Here is a 16444-nt window from a genome sequence, read left to right on the forward strand (position 1 = left end):
TTTAACTGAAAATTGATACTATTAATGGTAAAGAAACAATAAATCTTACGGCAAAAATAATGTTCCTTAAGGTAACTCTATAGCAAAGAAACTTTGATTTAATATTTACAATGTCGAGGTAGTTTACTTACATTAAAGCTTACAGTATGTTACGATAAACATCCTATAATAACAACTCATTTTCCATCATATGTCCACATTCCAAACTGCCACATAAAGCACTATGGATGGAATCTCTCCCAACTTGGTAGATTTCTTTTGGACTGTCAACTTGAACTTTCTCTTTCTGTTTCTCCTCTCCTCACCTGCTGGCGCCTGGCAAAGAGTTAAAACAATTTTCTCTTGCGGATTGGATCACTGAGCATTGAATTCACAGTCAAAGGCATAGGCATCCGAATAATCTACAAACTATAGTGGGTAGGTTATCTAAATCTAGAATCATTGATTTTACCATTTATCGCTTAAAATTGTGTAAGTATTTAAGATGTGGGTTCTAAAAACGTCTAAGCAAATAATAACCGTTAGTAAATAATATCAAGAATATTTATAATCAACGCATAAGCATATATAACTTAAAACTGTGCTAGCATTGGTATGTAAGTAATGTTGTTTTTCTTTACTATTTTAACCAGACAAACTATAATGGTTTTATTTAACGGAATTTTTCAATAAATCGTAACCTTTTTTATCAATTATAGTAGGGAAAAAATTTTATATAGCATATGCTGGATACAAAGAACAATGTTTTTTAATCACACAGTCAACAAAACAGCTGTTTATCAGCATTTCCTATGCTTCCGATCCAAGTGGCATTTCGTTCGTTAGCTGGCAGCTGGCTGTGTAGTGTAACTCTGTCAAAAGCAAATGTCATAACTTTTGTCTGTGTAATTTTAGTTTGTGTTGTTATCAAAGTTTCTTCATCATGGAAAGTTATGAGAGTGTTCTTCTAGTTAAATCAGAGGTATTTGTTTTCAAGCTCCCTCCCAGAGCTACAAATCGAGCTTACAGAGCTGCTGATTGGAATCTAACTGAGCCACAATGGACAGGTAGAATGCGTTTGGTAACATCAGGAAAAGATTGCATTTTGAAACTAGAGGATAAGAACACTGGTGAATTATTTGCTAAATGTCCCATTGATAAATACCCTGGAGTTGCCGTGGAATCAGTTTCAGATTCATCAAGATACTTTGTTCTGAGAATTCAGGACGACAACAATGGTAAGTCAAATGTAAAATGTATGTGTCATGCTTACAAGACAATTTTTTACAACTTATGGGCTTCACCTTTCACCTCAAGCAACAATTTCATCTTACAGTAAATTAGGTTCCCCTATTTCACTAGGTAGTCTTCTAGGATTCACATTCAATATTTGAACCAGTCCGATATTGTCATAAAACACTGGATATCATTCTATCAGCTGTCAATGGCATTGAGTGTCAGTAAAATTACCCCCTAGAGTTGCAGTTCATTATTATAATATTTTAGCTGATTATACTCATTCTTCACAAACCAGCCTATAGCCTATGGTTTTTATAAGTGAATTAACTTATCAAAAATATAGATTTTTTTAATATTGAAAATTTTGGAAATATTGTATTGCTGCTGTGTATTTTGTTATCTATGTTTGTCAGTGTTATCTACCTCAATAGGTAGTTCATCTTAGCAGTTCCATGATCTTTGTTACAATACTTTCAATGCAGCACTAGGGTAGACTTTAATAAGCGGCCTACACTCATTTGGTTGTTTTTATCGAAAGGTTCAATGTTTTTATTGGAAAGAATAATTCAAGGGTAGGGTATTGGAAGGGTAATAAGCGGACCTGGTTTTTTATATCGAAATTGGCAAACGATATTACTTAATCGTAACCATCGATATAATCAATCGATACTGATTAATTATTTTGAATTATTAACTTAACCCTTTGCACTCCGACGTCCGAGATATCGGACATCGTTGTTTTGGCCAAAACCTCGGACGTCCGACATTTCGGACGTTTGCTGTTTAGGCCAAAACCTCGGACGTTTGCTGTTTGTGCCAAAACCTCGGACGTCCAAAATGTCGGACGTTTGGTAAATCCTTTATATACTGGCTTTATAAATTATCCAAATGCGGTAAATTTGCGATATACGCAAGCTGGATAGTTGTTGGATGTAAAAACGTAGTAAACCTTTATACTCTATAGCGGTGATTTTGCAGTTTTACATTGTGTTGTAGAGGTTTGTCAACTTCACCATTTTCGTCAGCTGATTTGATCCCAACTTCAACAGCTGATCTCTTCATTGTTATGTTTAGTCTGATAAGTTATTTTAGTCAATAAGGTTATGTTGACGATCTGAGTGATATTTTTGTCAGTAACATATCAGATTCAAAATCATCTGACGATACCAAAAGTGAAAGTGAGGGAGGTATACAGTACTTTGGGATTATACCGACCACACCCAGATATGAATCGTTATTTGACATTTTGCTTCTACTGATTACTAGATTAGCGTAGAACAATATTTCGTCAATATAAAACAGGAATTGTCTTATCGCAAACCCCTCCCCATCCTCAGACAGAGGTCAAAGTCGAGTGGTCAGTAGATAACGTGATTGCAGAATCTCGCCGCCCGTTCAGCTGGTGCGTCGCTTTGTTGTACTTCCCCGTGTTTTACCCCTACATTTCTCCAAACACAAAAATTCAACAAAAACAAACATCACCAAACAAAAACTAAACTCTTTATTGAAAAAACACACAAAACTTGTTTTTATTCTTGATCACACTCCACCACCCAAAATGCGAGTGCCTCCGGCTATCAGCACGCTGATGTCAACGAAAGAAAAACATCCCTCGAGATAGTACCGATCAGTAAAATATCAAATTCTAGAGGGGCTGATCATAAATTGAATTGTAATGGAAAGGCATTTATGTACCGTGCAAAAAACTTAAATAATCATGTGATACCGCGCGGCCTGCCGTAATCGGGATTCTCGAGAAAGATAAGATAACAGCGACAACAATACCGATCACAATATGCTGGGAAATGCTTGTTGATTGATGGAATGTTAGTTCTGTTACTCAACTACATCGTTTTATAACGTTCTAAGTTCATTGAAAAAGGTTTAAGCGTTGGTGGCATATAACGGAATCTGACCCCATTGATAATCGTTGTAAGTTTGTAATTTTGTAATAAAAGAGTTATTTTTTCATGTTTGTTTCTATAAATTTATATTTTTGTGTTCTTCATACTGGTGCGGTCGGTATAATCCCAAAGTACCGGTATTAAGGGCATAAAAAGGTATAAATAAGTAAATATTCGGTACTTTGGGATTATACCGACCACACCCAGACATGAATCGTTATTTGACATTTTGCTTCTACTGATTACTAAATTAGCGTAAAACAATATTTCGTCAATATAAAACAGGAATTGTCCTATTGCAAACCCCTCCTAACGTGATTGCAGAGTCGCGTCGCTTTGTTGTACTTCCGTGTTTTACCTCTACTGTACATTTCACCAAACACAAAAATTCAACAAAAACAAACATTACCAAACTAAAACTAAACTCATTATTGAAAAAACACTCAAAACTTGTTTTTATTCTTGATCACATTCCGCCACCCAAAATGCGAGTGCCTCCTGTCGAAGCCCGCGCTGATGTCAACGAAAGAAAAACATCCCTCAAGATAGTACCTATCAGTAAAATATCAAATTCTAGAGGGGCTGATCAGAAATATAAATTGAATTGTAATGGAAAGGCAATTATGTACCGTGCAAATCATGTGATGCCGCGCGGCCTGCCGTAATCGGGATTCTCAAGAAAGATAAGATAACAGCGACAACAATACCTGGAAATGCTTGTAATTTTCTAATTACAGAGTTGTTTTTTCGTTCTATCATGTTTGTTTCTATAAATTTATATTTTTGTGTTCTTCATACTGGTGTGGTCGGTATAATCCCAAAGTACCAAATATTCAAACATTTGACAAATAACTCACTATTTGGGGAAATTGTCGGAAATTACAAAACTGCCTACAACATTTTTGTTTATAGAGGTAAGTTTATGAAATTTTATGTGCATGTTTACAATTATGTAAGGAACCTAGAAATAATAATAGTTTATATAATGTCAATGCAATTTTTTTCAGTTACAACAGCTAAATGTTAATTTTTGTAAAAGTTTTTACAAAAAAAATTTTTTTTTATAAGTGAAAAGAGGTATTAAAAATAAGGTAATTACAAATATATATTTTTTTACAATATAGAATTTTATGACAAATCAAACAAAACCAAAATTATAACTCTGTCTGCAAAAATAAAAAAGTTACAACTTTTTAATAAAACCTTTACAAAATTGATAAAAAGGGCTCCGAGGTTTTCGCCAGTACTTGTTGAATAGAGGCCCAAGTTTTTGGTAGTGACCAAAAATTTTACTCTCGAGTGCAAAGGGTTAAATAGTCTATATCAACAGCTGTAAACATTTTAAAGTAATACACGTAGGGTAATATTTCAATTTTACATAAATAACATTTGATTATTAAAAATGGTAGTCAATTTTAGAAAACTACACAACATTGCTTTGAAAGATGATGACATGTTTTTCCTGGCTTCAACATGTTGGACTCATATTGAAAACCCATTATGTGAAATTTGTAGGAAAGAAACAAGTGTAACTGTGAGGGGAGCAAATATGATCATCCTAGGTTTTCCTAATTTTGGTTATAATTTGTTTGATCACTGTAAATAAAATTCATATTTTAATTTAAAACATATGATTGTTATTGAGGACTATAGATACTTTTATATGGATTGATAGTCTAGGATTTGAGATGCGAATATTAGGTATCAATGATTACATACTTCGATATAAAAAACCGGGTCCGCATATCGTACCCTATCCTTGATATGTACGAGATTCTTCTTGTTACTGTAATTTATTAAAACTCTTTATTGTGTACAATTTTTACATATCGAACTTTAATAACATATCGAACTTTAATAACATATCGAATTGTTCAATACAAATAACTGAATAACGAGTGTAGGCCGCTTATTAAAGTCTTCTCCAGCACTATACTTGGTTGTTATGATTCCAAGGGGGAACAATTCGATATATTATCCAACTTTGATGCATGTAAAAATCGTATACAGAGTTACAATAAATTCTGCTATTAGCTTGCAAACTCTGTATGTGTATATTGTCACAACACAAAAATACATTGTTTAAATTACATTTTTCATTGTTAACCACTTTTCATTACACGGTCAAGCTGAAATTTTGCAAATAAACTCAAATGCTGTCACATGTTATTTTGTTTTAATACTTAGAATGATTAAAATAACCTAACCTAGCTCGATCCCACTAGCCTCTAAAGTTGAAGAAATCTCAATAAGTTGAAGAAATGCAGTGGGGTGAATAGTCTGAATTTTAGTCACATGTTCAAAGTAAATGTTGCATCAACATAGCAGTTGTACTATTAATCTGTTTTAAATATACCACGTTGGGTGAATTAGATTTGATGTAAACATTGCGTTGCCTATATTATTGTTTATTGATTTTACTGTTCTGTTTGAAATGTACGTAACATGAATTCTTGTAAGGTATTTTATTACACATGTTTGTTTTTTACGGTTTTTAAGAGAGATGTTAAATTAAATCAATATACTTGGGAAACAATACTACTGTTATATGGTATGGTTTCTTTCTCTTGTCATATTGGTTGATCCAAATTAAGTTAACATAGTTTTATATTGTTTTCAGTCTTTTATACCATAATGTGTACGATTACAAACAACCTCAGCTATTCAAATGGACGGTATGAGAAAAGAAAGTGACTACAAGAAAAGAAACTACAACACAAGACAAGCGATAGTTAGAGAAAGAGAACCAAATGCTTTAAGTGAAGCATGCAAATGAAACAGACGAAAAGAAGCTATTACATTTCGATAAAAGTAAAATATGCTTACAAAGCAAATCAAAAGAGGAACACGAAGCTCGATTAAATGCTTATCTTAAGCTATAAATAACAGCACAACCACAAGAAACTCTACTTTAACAAATTAGGAATTGAATTTTTTACTAGCCTACTTCTTTACGGTTAGTGTGCAATGAAACATTTATCACTTCTGACACTGTACTTTCTCCAAACTTCGCTTACGTTGTGTTGTAGCAGAAGTACTTACGATAAAATCAGTTATATATTTCACGTCTGACTGTCATCTTGTAATATCAAACTGAAGATGCATTAGTTTAGCAGGTTAATGTGTACAACACTGATGGTATGGTATGGTATGAAATATGAAGACTCTAATGATTATCATGAGTCATTTTAATTGAATTGTAATACCCTGTAAGAGTATCTGCCTTTTACGGCTAGCCTAGAAGCTATATTTGATTCTGAGTTTAAAAGATTGGAACTCTAGGGTAATCAATAATCTCTCTCTTTGCTGGGTACCTGGACATGTAGATATTAGAGATAATGAGACAGCTAATGTTTCCACATTTTAGTTTCATGTTATAATACTCACTTTATATAATTAGTTGCTTAATAATTACAATACTGAAATATAACATACTTAATATATCATAATCAATATATTGAATTATAAAGTAGGCAGTGCCAGTATAATGATCAGAGAATCATTTGTGAAACTACCCCCTCCATACATTCACCCACTGGGATGAGTGAGCACATTTTGTTTGCTATCCAGCACAGACACTTACACAATAGAAAAAGTGGTCAGATTATCTTTTAATTATCATATACTTTTATATGAAAATTAAACAAAGGAAGCCACAAAGACCTCCCTTGTAAACAAATACCAGATTTAGTTATAAACTCTGTTTTTTATTTATGTTTTTCATGTCTTTCAGTTGATGGTTAAACATAAAATTGGCCTAAATATCAGCACTTATAAATTTAGAATTATTGAGTTTTAATCACAATCGAGTTTAAATTATACATACTTACTCTGTGTTTTTTAGGGCTAATAGCTTATATAGCACTGTAACAAAGGGGCTTTGGTAGTTCTCATCTAAATCATGATTAAACGTTTTAAGAAGAGAACAGATACATGTTCTCGGAATGTATATAGTTAAATATCCTCTTATAAGTAATAAATTAATTATCATCCAATATGAGTAATACACCTTAAGCTTCCTATTCTTTTGGATGCAAACCTGTTTTGTGGAGTTTTGCAGGCTCTCCTTGTAAAATGAATAATAACAAAATTTTAATCATGTTTTATATACTATAGAAAGTATTGTATACCATTTGTTTTGTAAGCAAAATGTTCAATCAGACTGTGCTAGTGTGAAACAAAAAAATAAAGTTTATTAAATCAGCTGCTACAAAAAAGAATAAAAGCACCGGCTAAGTGAATTTTAGCAGCAAAGGTTTATCGACGTGATTTGCACCTATTGCACTTAATAAACGTCCGAGTAGACATGTTGATGACTAGGGTTAAACAAAGAAGTTATGTAAAGTTTATGGAACAGATGATTGTTTTCCTCTCTTTATTTATTTTTACACTCAACACAATTTCACAAAGAAGTCTAAATTTAACAACAAACTGTAAATTATTAACAGCAAAAACAACAACAATGTTATGTACAATGTAAGTGTTAGCATAATATATAAATATTAACCATATGTTAACTATTACACTCTAATGGGTTTTTCAAATTTTATGTGTACAAAAAGACATTGAGACAAATTCACAGTTAGATGAGCAATTACTATATTAAGTAGCATATCTTTTAAGTGTGTATTTCTGAGATAATTAAAAGTTGTACTGCTAGGTAGACACATGCTAGACATTGTATAAGCTTAGAAGGCTTTATGTTACCCCACAGTTTATTTTCATTTCACAAACAAACGCCCATCTCATTCATGATGCATGTTTGAAACACATGAAAACAATTTAAACTGGCATTATGCCAAGACGAAAAATTTTTGTTTGGTTGATATTTGTTGGTTAAAGAAATTATTTCTAATCATTTCAGTTAGTATGCTAAAGTTAATTTACATGTTTGTTCATTTGTAAACATTACCGCATTTTACTTACAGACTTTAAAACTTGATCTATATATTCATAGGCTAGTACATTTTGTAATATTTGTTAGTTGTGATTTTTATGTTTTCTTAGTAGATTAATTTTTATATATGTTGTTTTATTATTAAGTTTATAAAATGATGTTTATTAAACTATTTTTCTATTCGATTTGATAAATTCATTTATGGCATAATATAAATAAATGATGTAACTGTATCCAGTTGATTGTGTTTTAAAGTAGTATATTATTATTATTTAATGACTATTTTTATTTTATTCGTTATGTTGTAATTTTGTCTTTCAAATACATGATAATAAGTATACTGCTTTATATTAATTATAAAATGTCGAAGTTTCGTACAGGTGTTTCCTCTTAGATATTTGAGGTTTTTCACCAGCAAATTTCTCACTTATTGGTCGTTATAGAATATGAAGGCTTATTCACAAAAGAGTCTAGGGTGATGATGAAGCATTGTCAACCTGAATTCAAGCTGGGTGTGATGGTTGAATTTCATTTAACCATTTCATACATTTAAAGGTAACAATGTTGTTGCCTTTGAATGTAGTGCAAAATAAATTATTGCGACTGTTTAACAAATCTAATTTTGGTTTTCAGTAGAACTTTTCATTTTGGGAAAAGTGAGTCAAAGACATTCATAAAATTCTTAATTAATGTAATTGTAATACAATTGTAATGCAGATGTAGATAGTAGTAAATCCCCAAATGTCTTTTTTTTTTATTTTAATACTTATGGATTTTTGTGTGTTTACTTAGTAAAAGCCTTTCTAACGATATATTTTTCCAATTTTAAACCTCTAACTTAGGTTTAAGATATGTACTTGACATCTCTCTCAAAATTTAATTCAAAAGATTTTTTAATATTTAATTTTGGTTTAAATGCAAATTGTTATTATGGATATATGTGTAGTGTAATTTTGATTAAATTCAGCAAACAGGTTAATTAATTAAATTATTTAGTTCAAAAATATGTGGTTAGAAAAAAGTTCATTTTGAAACATTTTTAACTATGAGACTTGTCTTTTTACAGTGTCTTTTAATTGTGATCTTTTTACTTCAAAATCAAATGAATTTATTCTTTAAAACAATGTTTTCAACGCTTTATAAATGTTTATTAAAAATCTCCATCCCATCAAATTATTAAAATTTGTATAACCCACATTTGCATGAAAATTATCTTTTGTAAAATATTTTACTTTGAGGAAAATTTCAACTGAAACCACAGGAGTCCAAATCTAGTCTTACCAGAGTTATCGGTGTTAATTAAGTATGAAAGTAGTGAAATACAATGCCTCACAAAGAAGGGAAAGGGACAGAGTATGTGTCATATTATGGAAGTAATTATTCAATTTCCAATATAAAAATTGTTGAAGACTCTTGAAGTGGAAATAATTTAAAACTAGTAGTCAGAAAACAACTCTTTTCCAATATTATTTGCTTTTTTGGATGAGGCCTTTCGAAACCAAAGAGTTTTTATTATTGACTACTAGTTTATTAAAACTAATATTTAATTTCCAAATTTGTGTTTCTGAAAGTGGATTTCTTTTCAGGGCGAACTGCTTTCATTGGTGTTGGTTTTTCGGACAGATCAGACAGCTTTGATCTGAATGTTGCCCTGCAAGACCACTTCAAGTGGGTCAAAAAGTCTGAAGAAATTGAGAAGGAAAAGGAGGATCCAAAACCAGAGCTGGATTTGCGTTTCAAGGAAGGAGAGACAATAAAGATCAACATGAAAATCACTGTAAGAATTCAGAACATCTAATTAATGCGTATCAGATCCAACATTCATTTATGTCATAACAATGTACTTTCACGAATGTAATTTTCATGAGTTCAGTTAGGTTTTTGAGTACTTAAAAGTAAAACTACCTGTTATTCGTAGTTCACAGATATTAAAATCTGTCACAAAAATTGCCTTAAAAATAACTCGGATTTCGGTTCAGTGAGTATTATCATTTGTCTGATGGTTTGATAAGAGATGGCTGGAAAAATTTAATGTTTGGAATAGGCGGTGGATCAGCGGCATTGTGTATTACCGCCATGCTGCTCTTACCTGTCAAGTGTTCTCCGTGTGTGAAATACAAACATTAACTTTAAGCTGCCGCTCTAACACTCACCGCCAAATGCTTGCCACACGTATCGTGGCCGAGGTCTCAGTGGGTGTATGAACAATTGCTCCTCACACATGTTCTGATAGGACGTCAGATTACATACAAAAACAAAGAAAGTGATGTTATGTTTTGATATCGGAGTCACATCCAACCTTCGACTGGACTAGCTGTGTTTATACTAAGTTTTATGTCCATTGCTTATCTCAACGGGCACAAGAGCATTTGTTTGCGAGAACTGGAGAGCAGTGTCGGTCATTAGCTGCCCTTGTAGCCCGCCATTATCATGTAGGAAACAATGCAAAATTCTTCCAATGTCTCCAAAATCAGACATTACTTCTCGCACTATCATTCTAAATTTATTTTTATTTAGAGCTCAAGCCCATAAACACATTGAAGCATTTTATCAATATGAATATAACCAAAGCTCTGCCAATTCTGACACTGTATGCACGATAAAAATGGTACTTATGCATCATATCAATCACACAGTAGTTTTAGTAGAAAATTCATTGAGATGAGAATCTAATGTCAATTTGAGACATGAATAGCACCAGTTTTTAAATACAAGAATAGTTTGGTCCATGGAAATTAATAAATGTTTAGTTTTATATTCCATATTCCTAGTATGATGTTTTATTGCAATGTGCCAAAATTTAAAACTACAATAACAAAAATGTAACGCGTTTTAAAAATCTGAATTGTTTTATTTGTGTGCCTTAATAATTTGTTCTATTATGCTTGCAGAAGAAAGATGGCAGTGAAGTGTCGAGTAAACCGAAAACCAGACCGACATCGGGAGGTATTCTACCACCTCCCCCAGGAGGAGTGAAGATTGCTCCTCCTCCAGCACCCTCGGTCAACTCGTCCCCCTCCCACCAGCCGGCAACTGCTAAGCCCGAATCCTGGGGGGAATTTGCGGAGCGCAGGCAGTTCTGCGTAAGTTGTTTTAAAATCCTTAAAGTTTATTGCATGATGATTGAAGCTTGATTAATTAATTAATCCCTTCTTCAGTGACTTTTCAAGGTATATTATAAACAATGTCAACACTTTTTATTTTTACGAATCAACTTATGTTAATAAAATATATCATCTGATCAGCTTAGCAAAAATATTTTTATGGCCCTAAACATTTCAAACCAGTATGGCCATATAAACGACCTTATATTAATGTGAACACAATAAAATCTAAACAGATGGCCATTGTAAAAATGGTCAAATCTTAAAAAAAAATAAAACAGTTTCATAGGTTTAAACTTGATAATCGACTTTGAACTATATTAATTTGGAATGCCCTTGTAGAAAAGGTTACTGCTTGACTAACCTCATGTCCACTAACAATCATTTGTCTAAATTATCACCTTACTCTTTGAGTAAAATGTCTTGTATTCGATTAGAAAGTAAGCGGTTTTGTAAATACATGCTTTGTAAGAAAAAACTGTTTTAAACTAACTATAAGTAAATTAGCACAAGCGATCACTCATATAATTCTGACTTGAGATAGTTCACGTATTGGTGTAGCAACTGTACTGTAGCAAAGTAACTGTTTACTGTTACTGTGAAATTAAAACATATCCCTACTAAAAAAAATTAACACCACCACCGTAGCATTTCATTAATGTCTGTTTCTGCATATTCAATTCTACAAAATTGTATAAGTACAATAGCACTTTTCAATCAGTGATTGAATAAGATTAATTCATTCTCTTCAACTTCAATTTATAGTGTCATTGAAACAAGATCTGAGTTGAACCAGGAACTTATGATCCATTCATAATTAATTCATAATGGTTATGATTATAAAATTTATGATCTCTTGAATTGTTCTTTGTTGTTTTTGAAGTCAACAATTTTAAATTTTAATTAATCCTCAAAATGTCTTTGTCTTGTGTTGGTTTTGATAGCATTTTTATGTTTTCTTTCAACCTTAACCCATTGGATTATACATATTTTTACTATCAGCTCAACTGGAGTTATCGTATTAAAAATGCTAAAAACGTAAGAGTTTTGTTATATGTTTATAAAAAATTTATTTTTCAAGTTATTTGGTTATATTTTATATCTTTTTCGATTAACATGAAATGGGCTTTAATAATAAATAGATAGTGATATATTTGATCATAATTTAAAAATAATAATGCTGTACAAACTAAAAAAGTTTTGACATTTAAAAAAAAAAAAAAAATGTTTTTACTCAAATAATATAAAATAAAATACCCCGTTGTTGCTTTTATTTTATTTGAAATGTATTTCTCTACCTAGCAATACTAGAATATGTGTATATATATATATATATATATATATATATATATATATATATATATATATATATATATATATATATATATATATATGCATAGTTTGTCAGAATAAATGTTTTTTCTAAATACTGAAAATTCCAAGAATATTGATTTTTTTCTCTTGTAGTACACTAATATTCTTATAGTAACTTATTATTCATTTAAATTTCAATTAATGGTAGTATTGCAGTTTTACTTATGTGTTACAACAATATTAGTCTAATTTATACAAAAATTTGGTTGAAAAAGGAGTTAAAAAAAAAATTGTTTAGATGGCGCTGTACTTGTCACGGAACGGTTCCGTGATATAAATTTTGAGCCCAGACTAGCTGTTACGGAACCGTTTTGTGATACAAGGCCAATGGGTTAAAGACAATTATGTGAAGAAATATGAATTTCCCTATTACCATTGACTTTATTATTATCACTTCATTATTTTATCACTTCATAGATAGGGTTTTATTAGGAAATTCATTATTTAGTAAAAAATACATCTGTGAAAGCATTTAATTTTTTTGGATACCTATGTAATATAGGCTACTTTAGTTTATGTTAGGTAATAAGTGTTTTTGTTTTATAGTGCACATATACTTTAAATATTGCTATAACAAATTCATTTGATGTTAAAATATTTTATTTCATACGTTTTTAAAAATAATTGTACCGATGGTAACAAATTTAACATTCTTAGTAATATTAGTGGATTTGAAGTAAATCAAATCTTACTTACATATAACATGTAAAACATGATACATTTTCTAAAATTACATAGTTTTTTACACTTAGATCTTATAGTTTATAATTGTCAGCATTTTTGTTGAGTGCACTCCCATTACTTTAAAACTATTCTCAAAACATACGTAACTAAGTAAATCGTTGCTTTACAATAATTAATTACATATTCTAAACATATGTAGGTTTATATAAATATTTATTTGAACATTTTCTTTTAGTACAAAACACAAAAATGGTCTGCTACTTAAATTGTCTGTTCGTGGGTTGAATTTAATTTGTAATTTTGTTTCTAGTGCTGCAGCCCCGGTAACACCAAGCAATCCCAGTTGGGTACAGTTCTGAGATCGTTAATTACCAACCTGTAGATATCATGATGGCTTCTCATGTACTATTGTACCATATATTGAGATTTCAGAGTTTATCGCCAACACATAGTGGACATTTCCTTTACTACGGTAGCCTATATAAATGTTTATTTGTGTATATTTATAGCCAAGTTGTAGTTGCAAACTAGTATTCAAACGCTGTTTTGATTAGTTTATTATTTAGCTTTCATTTAATCATGTTTAAGTAATGGAGTTTCAAGGTGTTGATTTTGATTATTTAATTCAGGAGAGGATTTAAAATCTGTTGTTTATTTAATTGAAGTGTTTAAATATATTCGTTTTACTTTGTTGTTACAAGTGTTTCTTTATTTTATTGTTGTAATTAGAATGAACATTTTGGTTCTACATCATTTTGTTACTTATTGGAAGATAAGCAATTCATTTGAAACATTCGTGATAAGCTTTGTACGGTATAATCAAAGTCAGCATTTTCATAATAGATTTGTATTGAGTTGCTGGCTAATTTCATCCTTGAAACTTCACAGTTAAATATTCCATTAATTTTAAATTTGTCATTTTGGACCATATCAGGGGTTGAAGTTAAATACATATCATATAGCAAACAAAAGTTTGTGTTTTTTTTTTTATTACTGAGGTCCATTCATAGAGAATAAAAATTCTACACAGATTGAAACAAATGTCACACAATTCATAATGAAAGCTATTTGAACTGTCAGATTTATCTAAGTTAGGCCCAGGCTGATAGTGTTATCATGTTTCCTTATCATGTTACTCTGAATCAGTGGTCCAATATGACTCCTCCACATTTACTGAATGTGTTTATTTGTTCTTTTTTTACATTTATAGTTATGTCTATAAATTTAATGAATTTTTAGCTTGATTATTTTTAATTTATAGTTTAGTCGATATTATAATTTAAATAATCAGTGTAGATTTTTAATATGCTTTTGTAACCAATTAGATTGTGATTAGACTGATGAAAATACATGAAATCAGCCGTTCAGTTTGTTAATTTTAAGAATAAAAAACCAATTTGTTTCTGTTCCATTATATTAATGTGAAGGCAAAGAGGTGCTTTCATCCTCATTACTACCATTATCGGTGTGAGCTAGTTATGAAATATTACTGAACCTCAATAACAACATAGGCACGTCGTAAGTCACGTTGAGTTGAAATAAAGAAATACAGTACAGACGCATTTGTCCAACCTTTGTTTATCCGGTACAGTAGAACCCCTCATATCCGGCCTCGGTTTTACCGCACCTCGGTTTATCCGGCCACTTCCTGGAAGCCAATATCGAAATTTATTTACCACGGCTTGCGGACGCGCAGTTGCACGCACTAGTCTCCCACGACTCCTGCGTTATTTTGGTGTATCTATTTGTTTACATTTTCCTGTGTTGTCCTCAGTTGAGCTAGTAGGTTTAACCTGTAAACAGTTCGTTGATTATTTCCAGTGCGGTTAGTACAGTACAATTGTTTTGTTTCGTCAAGTGTTGTGTACTGTAGGTTGGTTTATCCGGCCGAATCGTTATCCGGTCAGGGGCTCGGTCCCGTGGTGGCCGGATATGAGGGGTCCTACTGTATTCCAACTTATTGAACACGTTGAGAAAAGCATTAAGTTTCTTTCATTGATTAGTATAGGCAATACTATACTGCCGTAGGCAAATGTCAATGTGGTGTTCTTGGTACTTCCAAGGTCAATTGTAAAACCCAACAAATATAAAATGGGTCAGTATATGCAGTTCTGTCCCATTTGGCCTTTGAGTTTTATTGGTTTTACCAAACAATGAGATAAGTTTAGCAGTTTTTTAGAATACCTTATATTTCATTCTGTAATCATACAAACAATTGAATCAACATGTTTTCTCAGTGATATCCCACTTAAAACTAAAAAAGACATACCACTTAAAAGCAAACCATGGTTTTTATCATGAAATATAATTTTTATTATGCCTTAAGTATAATTATAATCCTATTTCCCTATCATCCAGCGTATTCATAAGACAACATGGCTGCTTGTTTAGGTTGGACATATGAACCTGTACTGTACACTTAATTAATTGGAAACAAAAGCCTTTCAACTTCAACTCGGTAACTATTTAATAGAGGTTCTATCTCAGTGCAAGAAGTCTGGAGGATTTTATTTAGTTAACGAATTTTGGAAGAGTTTATTTCAATACTATTAGTTTATAGTTTTGGTTATAGTTGTACTATGTAAAGAGTGTTTTTATATAGATCTGTTCTTATTGTTACTAATTTACCGATAATAAACTGTTGAGAATTGTGTAAATAGATTAGTATGTATTTGAACAGTGATGCACACGTGTTTGGATTAGCATACAACTATTATTATATATGCTTACTGTTATATCATTATGTATATCTGTACAGTCTTGTAAAGACTTTAATTATTAACTTACTACTTAAAATCATTCATCCCTCTATGGTTTTTTAAGTCAAAACATTGCTTTATTAATTCACATAAAGCAAATAAAATATTAAAATAATATTATTGTTATTAATAGACTTACTCACAGGAGCTATATTTTTGTACCAAGATTGTCTCGACATAATGTTTTGTTATATCATGAATTTAGATAAATAAAGAAATTGAACATGCATATAAATACTTGTAAGTGATTGAACATTCTTTAATAATATTCAATAAATGGTTTAGCAATCAATTACTATTTCTATTTTTAACAAGTTAATTGTTAACTAGTGCCTAATTTCTAGTCCTAGTATTAACATAAACTCTGGAAAATTTGTATTTTATATGCAGTGTTTACATTCCCACATATACAAATAAAATTGATTACTCAACTGACAGGCCTTTGACCAAATTGATTGAAAATCATTTTCTAGATGACTGATTGTATTCAGTATTAATCATTTC

At 31.1% G+C, this 16444-nt stretch overlaps 2 protein-coding genes across 2 annotated transcripts in view; one reads left to right on the plus strand and one right to left on the minus strand.

The window, feature by feature from the left end:
• Window positions 1–349, minus strand: part of LOC124366083 (protein melted) — a 58924-nt gene extending 58575 nt beyond the window's left edge. Inside the window, exon 1 of the mRNA XM_046822314.1 lies at window positions 132–349. The gene's annotated coding sequence lies outside the window, so the exon portion shown is untranslated. The remainder of the gene's footprint in view (window positions 1–131) is intronic.
• A 456-nt stretch (window positions 350–805) lies between these two features.
• LOC124366084 (NECAP-like protein CG9132) lies at window positions 806–14632 on the plus strand. The gene is made up of 4 exons (XM_046822315.1): window positions 806–1217; window positions 9606–9796; window positions 10911–11102; window positions 13492–14632. Exons 1-4 carry the CDS (start codon window positions 923–925, stop codon window positions 13561–13563), a joined length of 750 nt encoding a protein of 249 aa, XP_046678271.1. The 5' UTR covers window positions 806–922; the 3' UTR covers window positions 13564–14632.
• Window positions 14633–16444: the final 1812 nt, after the last annotated feature.

The sequence above is a fragment of the Homalodisca vitripennis genome, chromosome 7, assembly GCF_021130785.1.
Source record: "Homalodisca vitripennis isolate AUS2020 chromosome 7, UT_GWSS_2.1, whole genome shotgun sequence".
NCBI lineage: Eukaryota > Metazoa > Arthropoda > Insecta > Hemiptera > Cicadellidae > Homalodisca > Homalodisca vitripennis.

Bases quoted from the DNA above. Each gene is read 5' to 3' on its own strand.
- LOC124366084 (XM_046822315.1), top strand. From the start codon at position 923: ATGGAAAGTTATGAGAGTGTTCTTCTAGTTAAATCAGAGGTATTTGTT. The intron at 1,218-9,605 runs GTAAGTCAAATG...ATTTCTTTTCAG, and splicing joins AATTCAGGACGACAACAATG to GGCGAACTGCTTTCATTGGT. The intron at 11,103-13,491 runs GTAAGTTGTTTT...TTTTGTTTCTAG, and splicing joins CGGAGCGCAGGCAGTTCTGC to TGCTGCAGCCCCGGTAACAC.